The sequence below is a fragment of the Carettochelys insculpta genome, chromosome 8 (assembly GCF_033958435.1).
Source record: "Carettochelys insculpta isolate YL-2023 chromosome 8, ASM3395843v1, whole genome shotgun sequence".
Lineage (NCBI taxonomy): Eukaryota > Metazoa > Chordata > Testudines > Carettochelyidae > Carettochelys > Carettochelys insculpta.
In genome coordinates, this window is record NC_134144.1 from 50,569,604 (window position 1) to 50,588,155 (window position 18,552).

At 41.5% G+C, this 18,552-nt stretch overlaps 1 protein-coding gene and 1 long non-coding RNA gene across 3 annotated transcripts in view; one reads left to right on the plus strand and one right to left on the minus strand.

The window, feature by feature from the left end:
• Positions 1-14,845, minus strand: part of ACVR2A (activin A receptor type 2A) — a 110,856-nt gene extending 96,011 nt beyond the window's left edge. Inside the window, exon 1 of the mRNA XM_075002099.1 lies at positions 13,141-14,845. Within this exon, the coding sequence (XP_074858200.1) occupies positions 13,141-13,195 (55 nt within the window). The 5' untranslated portion in view covers positions 13,196-14,845. The remainder of the gene's footprint in view (positions 1-13,140) is intronic.
• A 186-nt stretch (positions 14,846-15,031) lies between these two features.
• LOC142017248 (uncharacterized) overlaps positions 15,032-18,552 on the plus strand; it is a 320,766-nt gene continuing 317,245 nt past the window's right edge. For both annotated transcript variants that reach the window (XR_012646492.1, XR_012646494.1), the window contains exon 1: positions 15,032-15,128. This is a non-coding gene — a long non-coding RNA (uncharacterized LOC142017248). The remainder of the gene's footprint in view (positions 15,129-18,552) is intronic.

Here is an 18,552-nt window from a genome sequence, read left to right on the forward strand (position 1 = left end):
ATTCATGAGTTTGTAATTCAGATTATCAGGCAGCAGCAAAAAACTAATTGCAAGTCCTTTGGTCAACCCACCATTTGAAATACTAAAGATCTGTCGTCTCCAACATCCACTTGTTAAAAATTGTCTTAATATTTGACCTTTAAGCTTCCAGACCTTTTTACTCTGTAGTTAAGAGAACAAGCTCCACATTAAAGTATAAATAAATAATTCTTCTCATAACAATGCCGCAAACCTCTCTGCGAATCATGCTGAAGATGCTGGTAATTTATTTCTGTAAGTTATTCTCAGTTCTGCAGTTTAACTTATGGAATTTAAATATTTATCTCCCTACTTGAACAACTAAAAGGTGTTCTGGTTTCTAAGAGTACAACCACACTTACCGTAAGATAAGCCTGATCAGGGTCAATCTTCCGGGGGTTCAATTTTGTTCATTTAGTGGGGATGTGCAACATCAAAGTATTCAGGTATAGACAACCCATGTACTCATTCTCATGAGGAGCAAGGGAGGTCAATAGGAGAATTTCTCCTGTCAACCTCCCTCAGTGAGGATGGTCATATAAGTTGACTCCAGCTATCCAATTGCTGCAGCTGGAAGTGCACATCTAGGATCAACTTTAAGGTATAATCTAGATCTGCCCTAAGTGTCTTAGGAAAAAAAACACTAATGCTCACATTCTATCATGTGAAAGTTTATTCCACAATTCAAAGACTGTACTGAACTGGCTGAGCAATAATGTCAGCAGAGGGCAGTGTGATTAACAGAAATACTTCAACTATCCTGCCAGCTGACACAGAAGCATAGCAGAAGACCTAGAGATAGCAATGTTCTTGGCTGACTACTTAGTGTGACTTCGTGTATGTAAAAATTTATCTTGATTAAAAACACATTTATGTATGTAATACAGAATCAAGTTACAATATATCTGACTCCACAACAAGCCAATGGAAATTGACCTGGTACAGCAACTACCATCACCACTGTCAAACTACCATCCAGCCAAGGTTGGACAGTAGTCTGGTTGAGTCATCAGTTGTTTTATCTACAGGGCAGCAAACAGGATTATTTTTTTGGGGGGTGGGGCGGGGCGGCGCAGCGGGTAATAATGTTAAGTCCTTAGGTCATCAGACCTTACATCAACTATTCTCTCCACGAAGTGTTTTTGCAGCTTTGTTGACAATTAAAAGATTTTGTCAGTATATACACACACTGGCAGCCCTCCAGCTTGTTTTAGTAGTAACGGTAGGCATTCCTTTGCTTGAACAACTTCCCAAAGGAAACAAATTTCTACTGGCCAAAGGATGCTGATGGAATTGAAAGATGCACTCAACAAGTTTGTGAAAACTGGGACTATTAAGACTTAAGCCCAACAATAGTTTGAATGAAGACAGCATACAAACATTCTTCTTGCAACAGCCCTTAACGAATCACTTATTGGCAATGACTTGCTCTAAAAGTGTCTTCTCAGGAGCAAAAGTGTGACAGGTTCTCATACGGAAGTTATGAACAAGTTTCAGTATTATATTGCTAAATAGAAAGGGTTCAATATCTGGTTTCAGTACGGACAAGGTTGAGGACCCTGATTTTTAACACTAATAGACACCCTTCTACTATGGATGACTGATCCTCTAATGTTTATTTTTTAAATATTCAAGCAAAATCAGTAGCAAAAGCCCTCAGGAAACTCAAGCTTTCTCCACCCTTAAAACTATCCAATAGATGGGCTTTCCCCACTCAAGACTCCAATCCCCAATAACAGTTGTACAAACAAGCCCCCATTTTTCAAGTCTGTGTGGAGCAAAATAAAATAATTACATCATGGTCCCTAAAGTCAGTAGCTAGACCCACACTGCCCCCCGCAAAATAAATACCACTTCCTCCTCAGCCCCCCCCAACTGAGTGCCCTCCCCCACCTCCAGAGCCAGACATCCTCAGCCTCTCCCCCATCAAAATAAATGCCCTCCCCTAGAGGCATGCCCCCCCAAGTTCCCTTAGCTGAAGGTCCTTCCCCTCCCCCAGACAGGCACTCCCAGTCCCCTCCCCACTCAAAATAAATGCCCTCCCCCAGAGCCAGACACCCCCCTCCATGCAAACTAAATGCTGGCAACTCACCAGAGCTGCAGCTAGGGCCTGGAGCTGCGAGAGCTGTGGCTGGAGCCAATCCAGAGCTGCAAGAACCCCATCAGGGCAGAAACCACAGCTGCCACCACGCATTTGTCCCAACAAGTGGTGGCGCACGTGCAGAGAACATGTGAGGGCACTCGATGTGTAGGGCTCTGGAGCCAGACCCACGCTACCATGATGCCCCATTTATCACATGTGGCAAGTGGCAAACACAGTAGACACCACAGCTATGAAGTTTTACATTGCTTGCCCATGCCATCTGGACTTCAAGTCCAAAAAAACCCATTATCTGCTACCAAGATATGTAAGTTTCTTCCAGCAAAGCCTGTGTACAGTCACGTTATCAACATACAGCTTTGACACCAAAACATTTAATCATAGAATCACAACACACTAGAACTGGAAGGGACCTTGAGAGGCCATTGAGTCCAGCCCCCTGCCCCAATGGCAGGACCAAGTACTGTCTAAACCATCCCTGATACACATCTAACCAACCTGTTCTTAAATATCTCCAGCAATGGAGATTCCACAACCTCCCTTGGCAATTTATTACACTGTTTGACCACCCTGACAGTTAGGAACTTTTTCCTAATGTCCAACCTAAACCTCCCTTGCTGCAGTTTAAGTCCATTGCCTCTTGTTCTATCCTCAGAGGCCAAGAACAAGTTTTCTCCCTCCTCCTCATGACACCCTTTTAGATACCTGAAAAATGCTATCATGTTGCCCCTCAATCTTCTCCTTTCCAAGCTAAACAAGCCCAGTTCTTTCAGCCTTTCTTCATAGGTCACATTCTCTAGACCTTTTCTTGTCGCTATTTTCTGGACCCTCTAATTTCTCCACATCTTTCTTGAACTGCAGTGCCCAGAACTGGATACAATATTCCAGCTGAGGCCTAACCAGCGCAGAGTAGAGCGGAAGAATGACTTCTCGTGCCTTGTTCACAACACACCTGTTAATGCATCCCAGAATCACGTTTGCTTTTTTTGCAACAGCATCACATCATTGACTCATATTTAGCTTGTGGTCCACAATAACCCCCGGATCCCTTTTTGCTGTAGTCATTTCCTAGAGAGTCTCTCCCCATTCTGTATGTGTGAAACTGATTGTTCCTTCCCAAGTGGAGCACTTTGCATTTGTCTTTATTCAACTTTATCCTGTTTACTTCAGACCATTTCTCCAATTTATCTAGATCATTTTGAATTTTGATCCTATCCTCCAAAGCAGTTGCAACCCCTCCCAGCTTGGTATCATCTGCAAACTTAATAAGCATACTTTCTATATTTAACAGTATAAAACTAAAAGGCATTCTAAGTAGTGTACTAAGTGCACTGTTTAATTTTAAGTTAATAAAAACATTAAAATTGAATCTTGTGCTGAAAAATCTGTACACCACAATATCACATATCATTATTCCACAAAAGTGAGGGCCTACCTGCAAAATTCAGGCTGTTTCTCCGAGTACAGCAGGACATTGGTTACGTAGCAAAGAGCATAAGTGAAACAGCAAGTCTTCTGTTTTTAACACTAATGATGGGATTCTCTTATATGATTAGAAGACTACATATTAGATCATAGCTGAAATTTTCAAATGGGGCCTGAGGGAGCTTAACACCCATATCTCACTAAGAAATGTTTACTGGGAACACAACTCTCTTCAGCTCATTCATAAATCCATCTATAAATACTACTGGGTGCCATTAAGATTTTGGGGGAAAAAAAAAAAAGTGGTAGACATTCAAGAGTCCTAATGTTCTAAGTGACAGTTTTGCAAGTTTGAGAAGTATTGTTAACATTTGTTGGCAAGAAATTAAAAGAATCAAAATACTCCTTGGCTTTTTAATGGCACTACAAGCAAGTTAATCCACACAGTCTCAAAATGTTCTTTGTGCACACACGGCTCACAATTAAGGCTCATATTGCGGAAGCTGCAGATTCAATACTATTAGGCTGCCACCACAACTTATTTTAGATTAGCTTATACGGTATACTTCAGAATTCTGCATACACTTTGAGGTTACTACCACATAATACCACAACACATGGTAGTACGTTAAATAATCTTCAAGAGTTTTGGGCAGTGCCATAAATAGGGCACAACATCTATGGGCAGGAGAGAGGGATGAAAGGGGAAAAAAAATGGTACAGCCATGATATTGCAATATCCTTACTTCTTTACAGCTGGCAGTAGCACTGCCTTCAGAGTTGGGCAGCTAAAGAAAAGCGGCTGCTAGACAGAACCTCGGCTCTGAAGACAACACTGCCACAAGGAGCAATGAACCAGGAAGGGTGCAAGTAACATGCCTGTTGTGAAACTCAAACCCTTCCACCCCGCCCCCACGCATGCACGCACACACAATTTTTCTGCCCCTCCTCCTGAATTTGCACATTGCGTGGCTGCCCCTCTGGTTATGACCATCTAGTTACACTAAATTATCTGGTTATCAAAATTTTTAAAAAATCCACAGGCATAACAGTTGGGCATTTATATTGTTCCAGAAAATTTTCTTTAAACAAGTAAGTCTGCTGTAACTTTTCCAGATCACCACAATCATGGAAAAGTAACTTTCCGTGATTTTCCATGTTTTCTTCTCAATTTAGCTGCAATTATTTGAGGATCATCCCACAATTCAGACAGATATGGACTTGCTCATAATTTCATATTTTACTTGTGTTTATACAGACCACCACAAGTTAAGTATGGATTATGAGAATTAATTAACTTTTCTCAGTGTATGCCATGACCTATGTATTAAATACAACTTACATTAATGAATGCAGGAGACCAAAATTATTCCATCAAGTAAGTATGCAAGCAGACTTTTTAAAAGCCCCTTGGGGAGGGGAATGAAGAAATTCAAGGAGGGGGGAGGTTGTGATGTGACCTAATTGCACCCCATCAATCTCCCCACCTGAAGAAAGAGCTGACCTTTGCTTCTGGCTCTCAGCCCCTGCCATTGTACCTGGATGACCCCGTGCAGCTGCTATAAAAATCAGGTAGCCGGTGAAGGGGGTGGAGTGAAATGGAGGGCTGGGGGGGTGTGTCTTGCTTGGATAAGGGGGGATGGGATAAGTGTGGGGGGCTGGTGGTGCCTGACTTTGTGGGAGCGGAGGGGCTTGGGTGGGCGATTCATGGGGCTTGGGTGGGCGGCCAGCGACGCATCCGCAAGAGTCCGAGAAAAAAAACTGTGTGCTTATTTTTAATTTTAAGAAACATTTTTATATCAAGTTTGTGTGTTTGTTTTGTTATAAGTAGGGTTAGATGATGGTGAAGAAGGCATAGTGCGAGGGTTTCTCAAAAATCAAGAGGGGGGCATGATGCCTAAAAGTTTGGGAACTACTGTTCTCGTCAGTCAAACCATTCCTTGTTTGCTCTTATCTTTCCCATAGAAAAAGTCTTCCATCTTTATGGTTATTAAAATAATTCTAAAAGCACAGCATCTGGAAGGAAAATAGGGACATACATAATACCTAAGTTAACACTTTCAAAAGTTGACTATATTTCAAGTATTCAGGGATGCTTCAAAAGAAAAAATTATCTGCAATGTTTTAAAATATAAAGACAGACTACTACAATTGCCTGATCAGCCTTTCAGACCCCAAGTTATTGATAACTAAATTAAAAAAAACACCACGTGAATTTATGTTTTTGAGATACAGATGCCTCAGTCTGGAGAGACTCTTTTTCCACCTTAATCTCTCTTACTCAGAAAAGTAGATCAATTGAATGGGTTAGGTCAAGCCAGTATGTAGTTTCTTAATCAAAAATGTGTAGCCAAAAGTTTGATTGGAAAAATTTAATAAACAGGTGATATTTTAGTTTGGTTTCACCTTACGCCAGCAGTAGATCAGGACATAACTAGCGTAGCTCTAAGCTGACAGTCATGAATAGAGTCACAACGTAGAAGATCACAAAAGGGAGGGTGTGGACTAGGTCTGCAGGTTTTAGATGTTGATTTCAAAAAGGAAGTTACCCTTCCAATTTCAAGTCATTACTCTGAAGTGACAGACTTAAAATAAGGAAACAGTGATTAAATAGCAATCAGGCTCATAAGTGGAGGAATTTTGCAACTGAAAGTTACATACGCAGCTTATATTGTATTTTATATAACAGACAACAGAAGAGCACAGGACTTTTGTCCATGTCTATCTCAACACTGGATACACTAAGAAAAAAGAAGCCATGGCTAAGAGCAATGAGTAAACAAATATGACAGATTATTGAACTAGGCATCCATTTAGTAATCATGGATGACAGCCTACTTTTTCATTTTTTTTAAATCAGGAAAGAGTTCTAACAACTTCCAATACTCCATATTTATCTCTCCTGCACAAAAAGTGGTAAAATGTCTTTTTTTCCCCCTGGTGTGGGGGGTAGGGGAGAGTAAAACCTAAAAAAATCCAGACTCCTAGTGTTTGTTTTTAGTGTGTTTTTCTTCTGGGGGGGCAGGGGGCGCAGAGTCACCTACATCTAAAAAAGCCAAACTAACAAACAACCATCAATAACTCTTAGCCAATCAATCACTTTGGGGGGTGGGGGAAGGGGGAGGTACAAAAGTTGAGAAAGAAGGAAAAATGTGGGAATCACATAACAGCCTACTTAATCGTAATGAGGCTTAAAGAGGAACCTCTTGGAGGAAAAACAAAAGCCAGAAAAATCTCACTCATTTGACAGTGACCATCAGGAAAGGACTCAGACGTTTAGCCACAAGTTTCAGCAGAACTTCATCCTTGATTTTTAAAGACCATCGAGCCTTTAGGAATGCTGAAGTAACCTTACAAACCCATGCAACATTACTTTCCTGAACTGCATAAAGTTTCAGCATACTGGCTGCTTGCTGCTCATAATGAATAAGGTAATAAAGACTCCTGGATACACTGCTGCTATTCAGAAGTCTACTGAGAATAGTAAAATTGTTCATATGCCATCCTCATGATGTCACATAGGAAAAAAATTAAAATGAAGCACTGATATCAGGGACAGAAAGGATTAGCCTTAAAAAAAAAAAAAAAAGTGCAGAGGAGAGGATGCAGGGAGCTAAAAATAGATGAGTACAAAACTGCCCCAGCTTTGCAGGGTCCCTGTCTGAAAAATGGAACAGAGCTTCCAGAAGACTCTGGGGTATGGAAGCCAAAGACTGAGCTGGGGGAGGGAGTCCCTTCCTTCCTCAAGATTTTAGAAAGGGCATAAAACTTCAAAATCTGACCTCTACTAACTGGAAGTCAATACAAAAAAGCCTTTTTTCCCCCAATGACATGATCAACAGCAGCATATTGACAATAAATACTAGCTCCATTTCAGCAGCTCAGGGAGGGCAGAAGGGGAGGAAAGAGCACACTAAGACGCTTCTTGCTCCTATTTCAGACTCTGGGGTATGGAGGCAGAAGATTGAGCTGTGGGTGCAAAAAAAGTCCTTGCTTTAGCTGTGCTCAAAAATGTGTTTCCGATGACTCTGCTAAATAAACAATTTATGGAACTCTATTCCATGAATATTCCCTCTATTTAGCTCCTTGTAGCCAAGTAATAGTCTATTATATTGTTAACTATTTTGGAGTGGTATCTCAGCACATACCCATATTAGTTGTTGCAATAGTACATTTTTCATGAATTTAAGTATTTGGATTAACATATGTCCTCCATTTCTAGCTATGGATGTTTAGGAATCCGAGCAATATGATCTTAAACCTGCAATTTCTGTGGGATGGCATCTATTTTACCAACTGGCAAAAGTAAGTTTGTTCAGCACCATGGAGGAGGAAAATAACTGCGAATTAAGTCATACTGGGTCACTCTGAGTCAACATTACTTGTTTCCATATGGAAAGAACAGGAAGTGTGCATCAAAGGGTCCCTTACAGAGCAATCAAAAGGTGTTACTGAAGTATCGCAAAGTAAATACGAATGATACAGATTTGAAAGTGCGTTGATCTCATTTAACAGATGTTCCTTTTGAAGAATACTTTCTGGATGCTAAACCACCATCTACTGCTTGTTTGGGAGGCATGGGGTTCCCTGTGATCTAACAACAGACTAATTCAAGCAAATTTAAGGGACGGAGAGGTGTCCTCCCCAACCCACTCCAGAATACTCACTGTATGATCCAAGTTTATTACTGACTTTTCGCACCCCATACTAACTCATCCAGGAAAAAAACATTAAAATCTTTAGTGCTAAGTCAGATAGTTCTCCAAATGGATAGACATGCCTATTTCTTCCCAATAGATCTGTCTCCCACATCTTCCATGTAAAGTAAAATACTTCGATGCTATTGTGCAGCTTTATGAACTCAAAGGGAAGAGACATAATAGCGATTCAGAAAGAACATCTAGTTCAGAGTGAAATAAGCTCCAAAGAATGAGACCCTAGTCACACTGTTTAGATGACAAGGTTTTAATGGAAAAAGTGAGGGCCTTTTCATGTGAGATGTAGGAAAAGCAATCGCTTTAGAAAAACACCCATGCTGATTTCTAACTTGTGAGGTTGGCAGCAAAGTCAAATATGCTAAGAAAGGTTAAAAGTTGTTGTTTCATGAAGTCCTAAGGAATTTCTGGAATTTTTTGGCATCAAGAGCAGGAACAGCACTTAGATGTTGAAGCAAAGTATTTAAAAACAGCTAAAAGCTATCAAGCCCCATATACAAGGATTGAGAGAGGCTTAACCTTTTGCGGCTGCAAAAATAGTATGACAATGCTGTAGCCTCAAAACAGAGATGCTTCCACAACACTAGGCACATGTAACAATGATTCTCCAGCAGTTCTTACTAAAACCTGTCTGTAGCAGATACGTAGTAGAACGCTACTAGCTAAAACCCCATTCACTAAACAGTTGCTAAGCAGTTATCCCAGAACAATATTGCAGGTTTTAAACACAGCTGTTACCATGATTGTAAAATTGTACCCATATCTCATACGGACTTGTTTTTAAAATTATTAGCAAAAAACATTACGTGAGATCTTCCTCCCAAACTTTACTGTACTGTTGATGTTATAGTTCAGCTAAAAAAATGTAAGGTTACAACCCTACCCTGGATTAATTTATAGACATATTTGTCTGTCTGTAGCCAGGTGTGAAAACTATCATAAAAGGTTACAACAGGGCTCTCAGTGTTGCAAAGAGCATTGTGTGCAAAGAGCATTGTGAACTAAAAAGCCAAATCTGTGCTGCAATTGCTCTTTTATGCATAAATGAGAGCTTGATACTGCTTTTATAAGTCTGTACAGTACATCTTTGAAGTGTTTTAACATTTTATTTTACAGTGACACACTTACGGGGGGTTCAACTACTAACCACCAATTCCTTAGTGGGAGTACACCCTTGAAATGAAGTTAATAAAAAGATGATCCTGAACTGTTGGCAGGATCCTTAAGAACTGCCATAGTTATCTGGGGCAAGAAAGTCTGAAAAGTTCTACTCACTAGTAAAATCTAATTGCATGCAATTTTCTTCTACTCTTCAAGGATAGCTAACATTGTGCCTCTAAATCTTTGAGTATTAGACTCTTTTTAGTATTTCATCAATATCTGAAAAAAATTGTTTTAACTTTTACTAAGAGGCTGGGGAGGAAGAGAAGTCTCTACAACAGAACACCAAAAGGTATTTTCTTAGGCCATGACTACATTACCCAGAAGACCAACCCACTCAGGGTTGATGTTCTGGAGATTGATTTCATGCACCTGGTTGGGAAGTGCGAGATTGACCTATCCTCGGATAGCAGGGAGTAAGGGAGATTGATGGGAGAATCTCTCCAATCAAGATTCCTCAGCAAGCATGGGCAGGCAAGTCAATTTCAGATAAGTTGATTCTACCCGCACAATTGCCATGGCTCCAACTACGTATCTGAAATCGATGTATTTTCCTAGTGTAGTCCAAGCCTTACTACAGAATAATTTTACACCTACCATTGTCACTGAAACACAAGAACCTTTCCAAAACCAGAGTGATCTGCACTCAGTTGCTTGCTTTTCCGGCATGCCTAAGGCAGCCTTCAAGAAAAAGAAAAATAGCAATTTAAATCCTATCAATTAAAAAAAAAAAAGGGAGACTCAAAGCTGAAGAATTAGTGAAATTACTTCATTGCAAGCAACCAAAACAGTGAAAACTAAACCATGGGTGAAGAAAGGGGGTGGGGGAGTTCACCAATGTGTGGGAAAACAAATCACTTTTTTATTAATATTGCCAGTGATTTCATATCATAAAGGAAGCCCACAGAAAGTGTTAACCACTCCCCTGCTGTTAAAAGGGGAGAGAAAAGCACGAAAGTACATGCGCTTCAAAACATACCAGAAAACTAAGAACAGTCTTAGCATTCTTGATGTCAAGATAAACTTTTGTTAGTCTTTAAAGTGCTACTTTACTACTTTTTTGTTTTTCTAGCAAAAAAAGGGGGGAGAGAGGCACAATTCCCTCTTTTCTGAACAAACTGTAAATTCCACTAAATTAAACAAAAAAGTTTGTTACAAGAGCATAGCTTTTTTTATTTCTTGTTCCACTAACATGGAGGCACACAGCAAGTGTACCTAAGTGCTATAAGGTCCTGTTTTACCTCATTTTCGGTTTTCTAAACGCTGCTGAATCAAGTATACATATAGCATGTTAGTGGACCATTGCCAACTTTGACCAAGGTATTCTAGATTTTCCAATTTAGCTTCCATTTCACCCTCTGTGGTTTGTACTGATGAGGAGGCATGATGAGAGAAAGACATTTGTTTCTTCAGTAAAAACAGATGGAGTTTGACTGATTTATAAGTAGTAAGGGAACCCAAATAAGACACAAAATGCCCTGAAATTGCAGATCCCCTCAAAATCTCTTACGATAAATGATATTTTCATTTGAACACAGACAGATGATTGTGATGAAGTGGCGTGCAAGTAACTTGAGTGAATGCTTAAACTAAAATACTGGAGTACACACACATTAGTAGGAACTGGCTACTAACCACCACAAGGCAGAAATACCAAATAAAAGCTTTACAAATTAAGTTGTAAGTCTCTTCCCAGAGACTTTAAAAAGGTTAAGGCAGAAATATACTTCTATCTACATTATTGGAAAAAAAATAATTCTAACTTCAGAGTTTTAAAATTATACAACATGAACACACAGGCAGATATAGTGTTTTGTGCTGATCATGTCAATTTGATGTATCATAGTAACAAGTGTAAGCAGTCAAACTCAACTGAAAAGACTCACATTTCTAGTTATGTATTTTTGTCTATGTACACAACCATTTCAAGAATACCTCATTAACTCTGAACTATTTGGCAGTTACACAGAAATATTTGCTATGACCCTCAACAATAACCGAAAGGCAATAATATTTTACAACTGCTATGAAATGCATTCCATAATATTTTAACCAGCTTCATGCTGGCCTAATATAAGTTACTGCCACTGTTATGAACAAAATTAATATTCAATTTCAGTCTACTGCTGCCAAGAACAATGAAGACTAGAAATACTCAAGTATGATTTTATACTGTGTGGCTCAAAGATGCTTTTGATTGAGTAGCAAGTAGGTTCCTAAGAAAGGACTACGCTGCCCTATCATCAGGCATGCTAGTAAGATGGGGAATGGCAACCAGAAAAGAAAAAATATGTAGAGAGACTGCATGAAAAGAAGCCCTTTAAAAATGCAACAATCTAAAAGAATCCCCTTTAGAAAATATTCCTGAACTCAAGAACAATTCACTTAAAAAACCCTCTGAAAAATAGACCTATTTAAATTAAAAAGTAATAGATTTCCATAGTATAGCTCTCAAGAAGGGCTTTAACTACTTCAAAATAAGCCATCATGATTTAGTTAAAAAAATGGCATGTTTTGCTGCTATTGAGAAGAATCATGCTGTCTTAAACAAGTTCTGCTGTTCTTCTGTTTTAACAGATGTAATTCTTTTGGTTAATCTCTGGCAGTGATCGCCATTTCACAGCACATTCAGCCCACACAGAACTGATCAATAACACTACAGACACAAGACTAGACTGCATCCATTTAATAACCACAAGAAAACGTATCATTCAGCAAAATTCTATATATTACCAGTTTCTATTTTTTAAAAGGCCTTTGTTACAAAAAACTAGCCACCCAGGTAAGAAAACAAAATGGAAATGGGGTAAACTAAGATCAGCTGTAAAATCACATGTAAAAGAATGCTATATCATTTTACTTTTGCACACACTGCAGAAAAGGAATAAGTAAAAACGTAAGTTAGTCTACAACAAGTTGTAAAACAAAGAAAAATAAAACCTGTTACACTACTTAAAGATCAATGGATCACAGGATCTCTCTGATAGGATAAGTTAAAGTGTTTTTCAAACAATGGTTGTTTGAATGAAAAATAATTCTATTAGCCTAAACAGTTCTTTGACCACCTTGTTCCACAGAACTGGGAAAGAAAAATTTTAAAAAAAAAAAAAAGTGTACTTTTATATCCTAAAGTGACATACAAGGCCATGTACTAGAGAACTAAAAAAAAATAAGTTAGATGTTTGCCATATCTAGATAGTGATTTAAAGATTACTTCATTCTCTTGATACTGTACACATACACACAAAACTCCCTCTGCATATAGCACTCAGTGTTTTCAGAGCAGTAACTATTTTAAACATACTGAAAGCTTACCACTGAGTACCCCCAAAATAAAATCTAAATGAAGTTAGAGATGAGTCTTGTTCACGCTGTATTTTCTTGACTTTTTTAAAATGACAATACTCAAATTATGATAACAATGTAAATGATTACTTTTAAAGATACTCCATTATTTCTGCTGTGCATTAAGTTTACAGACTACATGCATCATAAGTGTTGAACTGTGGTATTTTAGGATAAACATAATAGCTGCTATCATCAAAGTTGTCATCTATAACTATTTTATCACATCAAACTACTAATCACCCTCAACGAGAAACTATAATCCAAGTCAAATATACTAAAAAAGATACAGCTAGCTGAAGTTTGCAAATAGTGACAATTCCACAAACTTCGGGCCCATGATACCTTTAAAGTGACCAAAATAAGTTTACTTACCTGAAGAACAAGAAATCAGAAAAACAGCGAAGGCCAACTTGGTAGCAGCTCCCATTTTCGAAATACAGTTAGAACATATAGGTAGTGTTCCTACTATCGACTTTCCTCGTTCTTCCAAACAGAAAAAAAAATCCACCTTTAAATTTAACTGTTATAAAGCAATATAGATCAACATATCTGGAGTTGAGTGTTCACAAAACAATATCAGATTTATTTAGATACTGATTGCCCCTAGAATTCCTTCTAGTGCACTCCACCGTACCGAGATGTATGTATTTGGAGAAGCATTTTAAAATATACGTGTCATTTGGCTTCTGAACAAACGGTGGAAAAATGCAATTCAGAAAATACAGGTTAAGAATCCATAAAATGTCAAGAGTGGAAATCGTCTTTTAGGAGAAGAACCAAGTCTCTCTGAAGCCAGTTCACCTTCTTCCCCCCCGCACTTTAAGCTCTGTAAAGTATCCCCCGTCTTGCTGGAACCACGCAAATTGTACTGAAATCAGTAAACAATATATTTCTGCCTCAATCTTCTTATGCATGTAGTGTTTGAGCAAGCAGTCCCACCTCAGTTTCAAAAGTCAAAAAACATTAAGAGAGGGGATAGTAAACTTGCCATTTTCTTTATAAAACTTACCAGCCACACGTGGGCAACATTGACGTTTACTTCAATAATGCTGGGAGATGTAAACTGACCATAAAACTAAGGATGGGAGGAGAAACAATAGCTTTGTAACAACCAAGCCTTTACACTTCCAAAAAGAGAAATCTCTGGGCTTCCTTTCTCCACTCAATGAAAGGCGCACGTTTTCCCTTCTCTCCTCCCACTCCCCAGTTACTTTCGCGATCCTCCGTTCAACACAGGCTGTACATTTCAGACATTCTTGCCTCTACACTGAATTTCAAACTACTTTAAGAATTGCCTCTAAGAGGCTATATTTGGTGTTCGAAGAGTGATGGGGGAAAAGGTATCCAGCTGCAGGGGCGATCTATGGGCCCGTGGCAAGTCTCTTCTTCCTTGATTGCTGAGCTTCCAGGAAAATTCCGCTTCTGGGGTGGTGGAGAGGGTATCAATATTATATACGTATGGTTGGATGCGCCCCGTATCTCCGCGTTTGCTACGCTCGTGACAGCTTTCCTCCTCCTGTATGCGGGACTTGTGACTCTTCCGTTCGATGCACACTCCCCCCAACTCTTCACGAACACATTTTCCTCTGCGCCTCCAACGTGGTCACACTTAGAGACGCCTGGACAATTCTCCGCTCAGTCGAACTTTTGCTTTCTTAAGAAGAAAAACTCCTCGGAGGCTGGGGGTGCGGATTGAAAGCCTGGTGAACTCTTGCTGCCTTCTCCTTGTGCCTCCCACACCACGGAGCAGGCGAGCCCCGGCCAAAGGGTTGAAAAGGGGGGAGGGGAATCCCCTCTTCTCCCCCTCCCCTAGCTCTGTCCCCAGCTCGCTCCCGACTCTGGGGAAACTGCCGCTTGCTCCAACACTCTCGTCTCCCAGGCGGCGCGACAGACACCAACTTTGCCCCCCCAGGAGCGGAGTTTAGGGGTCGGCGATAAGGAAAGGCCAAGACCGGGACTTTTGTCTGAGCGGCAGAGAAAAAAGCCGGTTTTATTGTCCCCAGCGTCCGGCTGGCAGGTCCGACCAGCCCTCCGTACCGTGCTGCTGCTCTTGCTGTTCGCCTGTGGTAATTTCATATCTACCCATTCACCGTGTGGTGTGCAGAACGAACCCAAGATGGCGGTGCCCGGGCGATTGTTTTTGTTTCCTCGCCTCGCTCCCCTCCCCCTCTTCCCCCAATCACGGCAGCCTGTCGCGCGACTCGATGCGTGAGCCAGTGGGCCCCAATTGACAGCCCTCGGAACCACTCAGGGCTGAACACAAGGCCTCGCCTTCCCGAGTGGGGCGGGGCTCCGGCGGCCCCTTGTGCGCGAGGAGCTCTTCTGCGCCTCGTACCTGCGCGCGCTCCCTTGTTTGTCGGGTGAGTCCGCGCTTGCTCCTAACCGCTTTCCCTCACGAGTCGTTTTTTCCTGCCCGGTTGCCCCTCCTCTACCAGGCCCCGCCTTTACTTGCTCCCCACCCATGCTTAGTTATTCTCTCCCCTTCACGCCTTGTCCGCTGATTCAAGTGCAGCCAGAAGAGAGGATAAGCCCCCTGCCCCTCCAGCACCCATATCACTGTTGTCTGTGGTGTCAGAGCTCTGCCCAGGCTCTGCAGCCTCCGTGCGCTGTCCCGGTGATCCTCGGGCGCCCCCACCCTGGCTTTTTGTTGTAGTAGTTTTGGCGGAGAAGAATGCATATTGTTAAGCCTTTTGAAATCGATACAGTGTTTGCAGTTGCTAATTATGGGGTAGGTCAGAGGAGAGTTTCTTATGATAGTGGATGTCCAGTACAGAGAGTTCACATTTGTAGCTGTTAAGACTCAAGATGTCAATGGTACTTCAAAATACTCGAGGCAGATACTTTCAAAATCCAGTGGCATTCTTACTACTTTGAATCCCTGTACATTATTAGCCATGGATATCTGGGTGAGAGGGTTTGCAGGTGTATGGTGAAATGGACGTTTATTGATGTTTACCAGTAAGAAAACCAAATCTCCATCCAGATTTTCCCAGGAGCAGTTCTAGTTTCAGAGTGGGGAGGGAAGGAGCAGTAGAAAGGGGAGAAGGGCAGCTTCGTTTGTTCCTTCCTTCCTGCTGGTGTTAGTTGTTTTGTATTATTTTTAATTTTTCCTCATTAAGGCCATAGCTGGCCTCAGATGTTTTCTTGGAAGCCTTCCACCTGTACAGTTGTGAGGAACAAGAATCTGCCTTCAGTCACCCAATTACTGTTCCAACCATCCCCTGCCTTCCCAAGAACTTTAGAAAGCTGGTAAAGCCACAGAATCATAATCCTGATATTGTCTAAAAACTTGTGACTTTTAAGTCAATAAATGTTATTTTATTCTTCTTGTGCTTTATAGGTATGTGTTTTCAATTTTTTCTCTGCAACCTCAGAGTCAGAAACTTTCTAAGTAAATGCTCGCATTCCAATAATCACGTGAATCCAAGAATTGAGGCTTCAGGGAAAATATATGTCAAATATATCAAAATTCAGAGTAAAATTATGAGAGTAACATGGAGTTATCCATTGGTGTTCCAACCAAATCTTTCAACAGCATGAAGGGCTCTGCTTCTCAGAGTGGGGCATATGCCCAAATGATTGTAGAATCTTCATAATCACTTTCTCCCACTCCACTAACAGGTCCTTTGCCCCAACTTTACTAGGGTTCCCTCTAAATTTTTTTCCATCCATGGGCAAAAAAAAAATTTCTGTGCACCAAGGTGTGTGTGGATGTGCACCGCCAAGAGAAGCACTAGCTGCCTACTGTGGCTGGCTGTGGACACTCTGCTAATCATTTTGACAGTACCCGACTCTCTCCTGGACAGCTGCCCAAGTGCTCATCTTACAGGGAACATTGCTAGGGATATTTCTGAACTGAAGAAAAAAAAAGGAGTGTTCTTAATTTGAGTTAGATAGATTTGTTTAAGTATAATCAAGACACAACCGCTTGGCTTTTAACTCAGGTTAAATTCTACAAGGGAATGTGCACCAAACTCATGCTTCTAACCCAAGTTAAAAATCATGTGGTCTTCACAGTTATTCTTAATCCAATATAGTTAACTTGAGCTAGTCCACACCTTTATTACAATGAAAATATACTGTGCGATTGTGCAGGCTGCTGTATGTTGCTTCTTGATGGCTGACTTGGCCCTCGTGGAGATGTACATGGAGCTATTCTCCCAGCAGCCTCCGAAATGTGTGGCAAGTCTTTGTAATTCCTGCTATCAAGTGATACAACCCAGAAGGTGGCAGAGATGGGGATCCCAGGCAAGAGTATCTATGTCTGCACTGTGTCCTGGTGGGGGGTCCTTAAAATTGCTCTATATTGCTGCTTCAATTCAGCCTTCCTGTTCCACCTCTGTACTCTCAGGAAACTCCTGGTGCCAACCATTTATCTTTTTTTTGGCTTGAAGGAGTTAGGCCTTAGTTAGTTGTTATTATTTGTATTGTGATGGGACCATGATCCCCCAGTCACAGACCGGCATGCCATTGTGCTGGGTATAAACACAGAACAATAAAGATTGCAAGCCCTTAGGTCAAGAACTATCTAAGTATGGCTACGTCTACACGTGAAGCCTACATCGAAGTAGCTTATTTCGATGTAGCAACATCGAAATAGGCTATTTCGATGAATAACATCTACACGTCCTCCAGGGCTGGCAACGTCGATGTTCAACTTTGACGTTGCGCAGCACCACATCGAAATAGGCGCTGCGAGGGAACGTCTACACGCCAAAGTAGCACACATCGAAATAAGGGTGCCAGGCACAGCTGCAGACAGAGTCACAGGGCGGACTCAACAGCAAGCTGCTCCCTTAAAGGGCCCCTCCCAGACACAGTTGCACTAAACAACACAAGATCCACAGAGCCGACAACTGGTTGCAGACCCTGTGCCTGCAGCATGGATCCCCAGCTGCAGCAGCAGCAGCCAGAAGCCCTGGGCTAAGGCCTGCTGCCCACGGTGACCATAGATCCCCACAGGGGCTGGAGAGAGAGCGTCTCTCAACCCCTCAGCTGATGGCCGCCATGGCGGACCCCACTATTTCGAAGTTGTGGGACACGCAATGACTACACGGTCCCTACTTCGACGTTGAACGTCGAAGTAGGGCGCTATCCCCATCTCCTGATGAGGATAGCGACTTCGATGGCTCGCCGCCTAACATCGAAGTTAACTTCGAAATAGCGCCCGACGCGTGTAGCTGTGACGGGCGCTATTTCGAAGTTAGTGCCGCTACTTCAAAGTAGCGTGCACGTGTAGACACAGCTTATAAGAGGCAACAAGTGGATACAGCCAGGCAGACAGATGGTGAGGTCAAAAGGTGCAATGGTTCTCTGAGGTGTCCTTTCAGATGACTCTATACAGCAGCATTTCCCAAATGGTGTTTTGTGTAACCCTGGGTTCTGTGAGAAAATGATCAGGGGTCGGCAACCTGCAGCTCCAGAGCTGCGTGTGGCTCTAAAGGCTCATTTGCAGCTCCGGACGCTGCCACCGCTGACTCCTTTGCAGCTCCTTACCCTGGTGCCACTGAAACAGTAGAACTAAATTTAATTGGTTTAATGGTTGGCAGGGCAGCAGGAAGGATCTGACTGTTAAACCAACTGAATTAAGTTCTATTATTTCAAGGGAGCCACAGAGAGCCCCTCATTCATAAAGTAGCTGGTATGTGCACAATGGGACAGGGCAGGAGGTTCCACTGGCTATCTGGAAGGAGAGCCAGACGGGTCCTGTGGTTCCTGCATCCTCACAAGAATGAGGTTGTGATTGGCCTCTCACGTTCCCTTAGGCCAGCCAATGAAATCGGG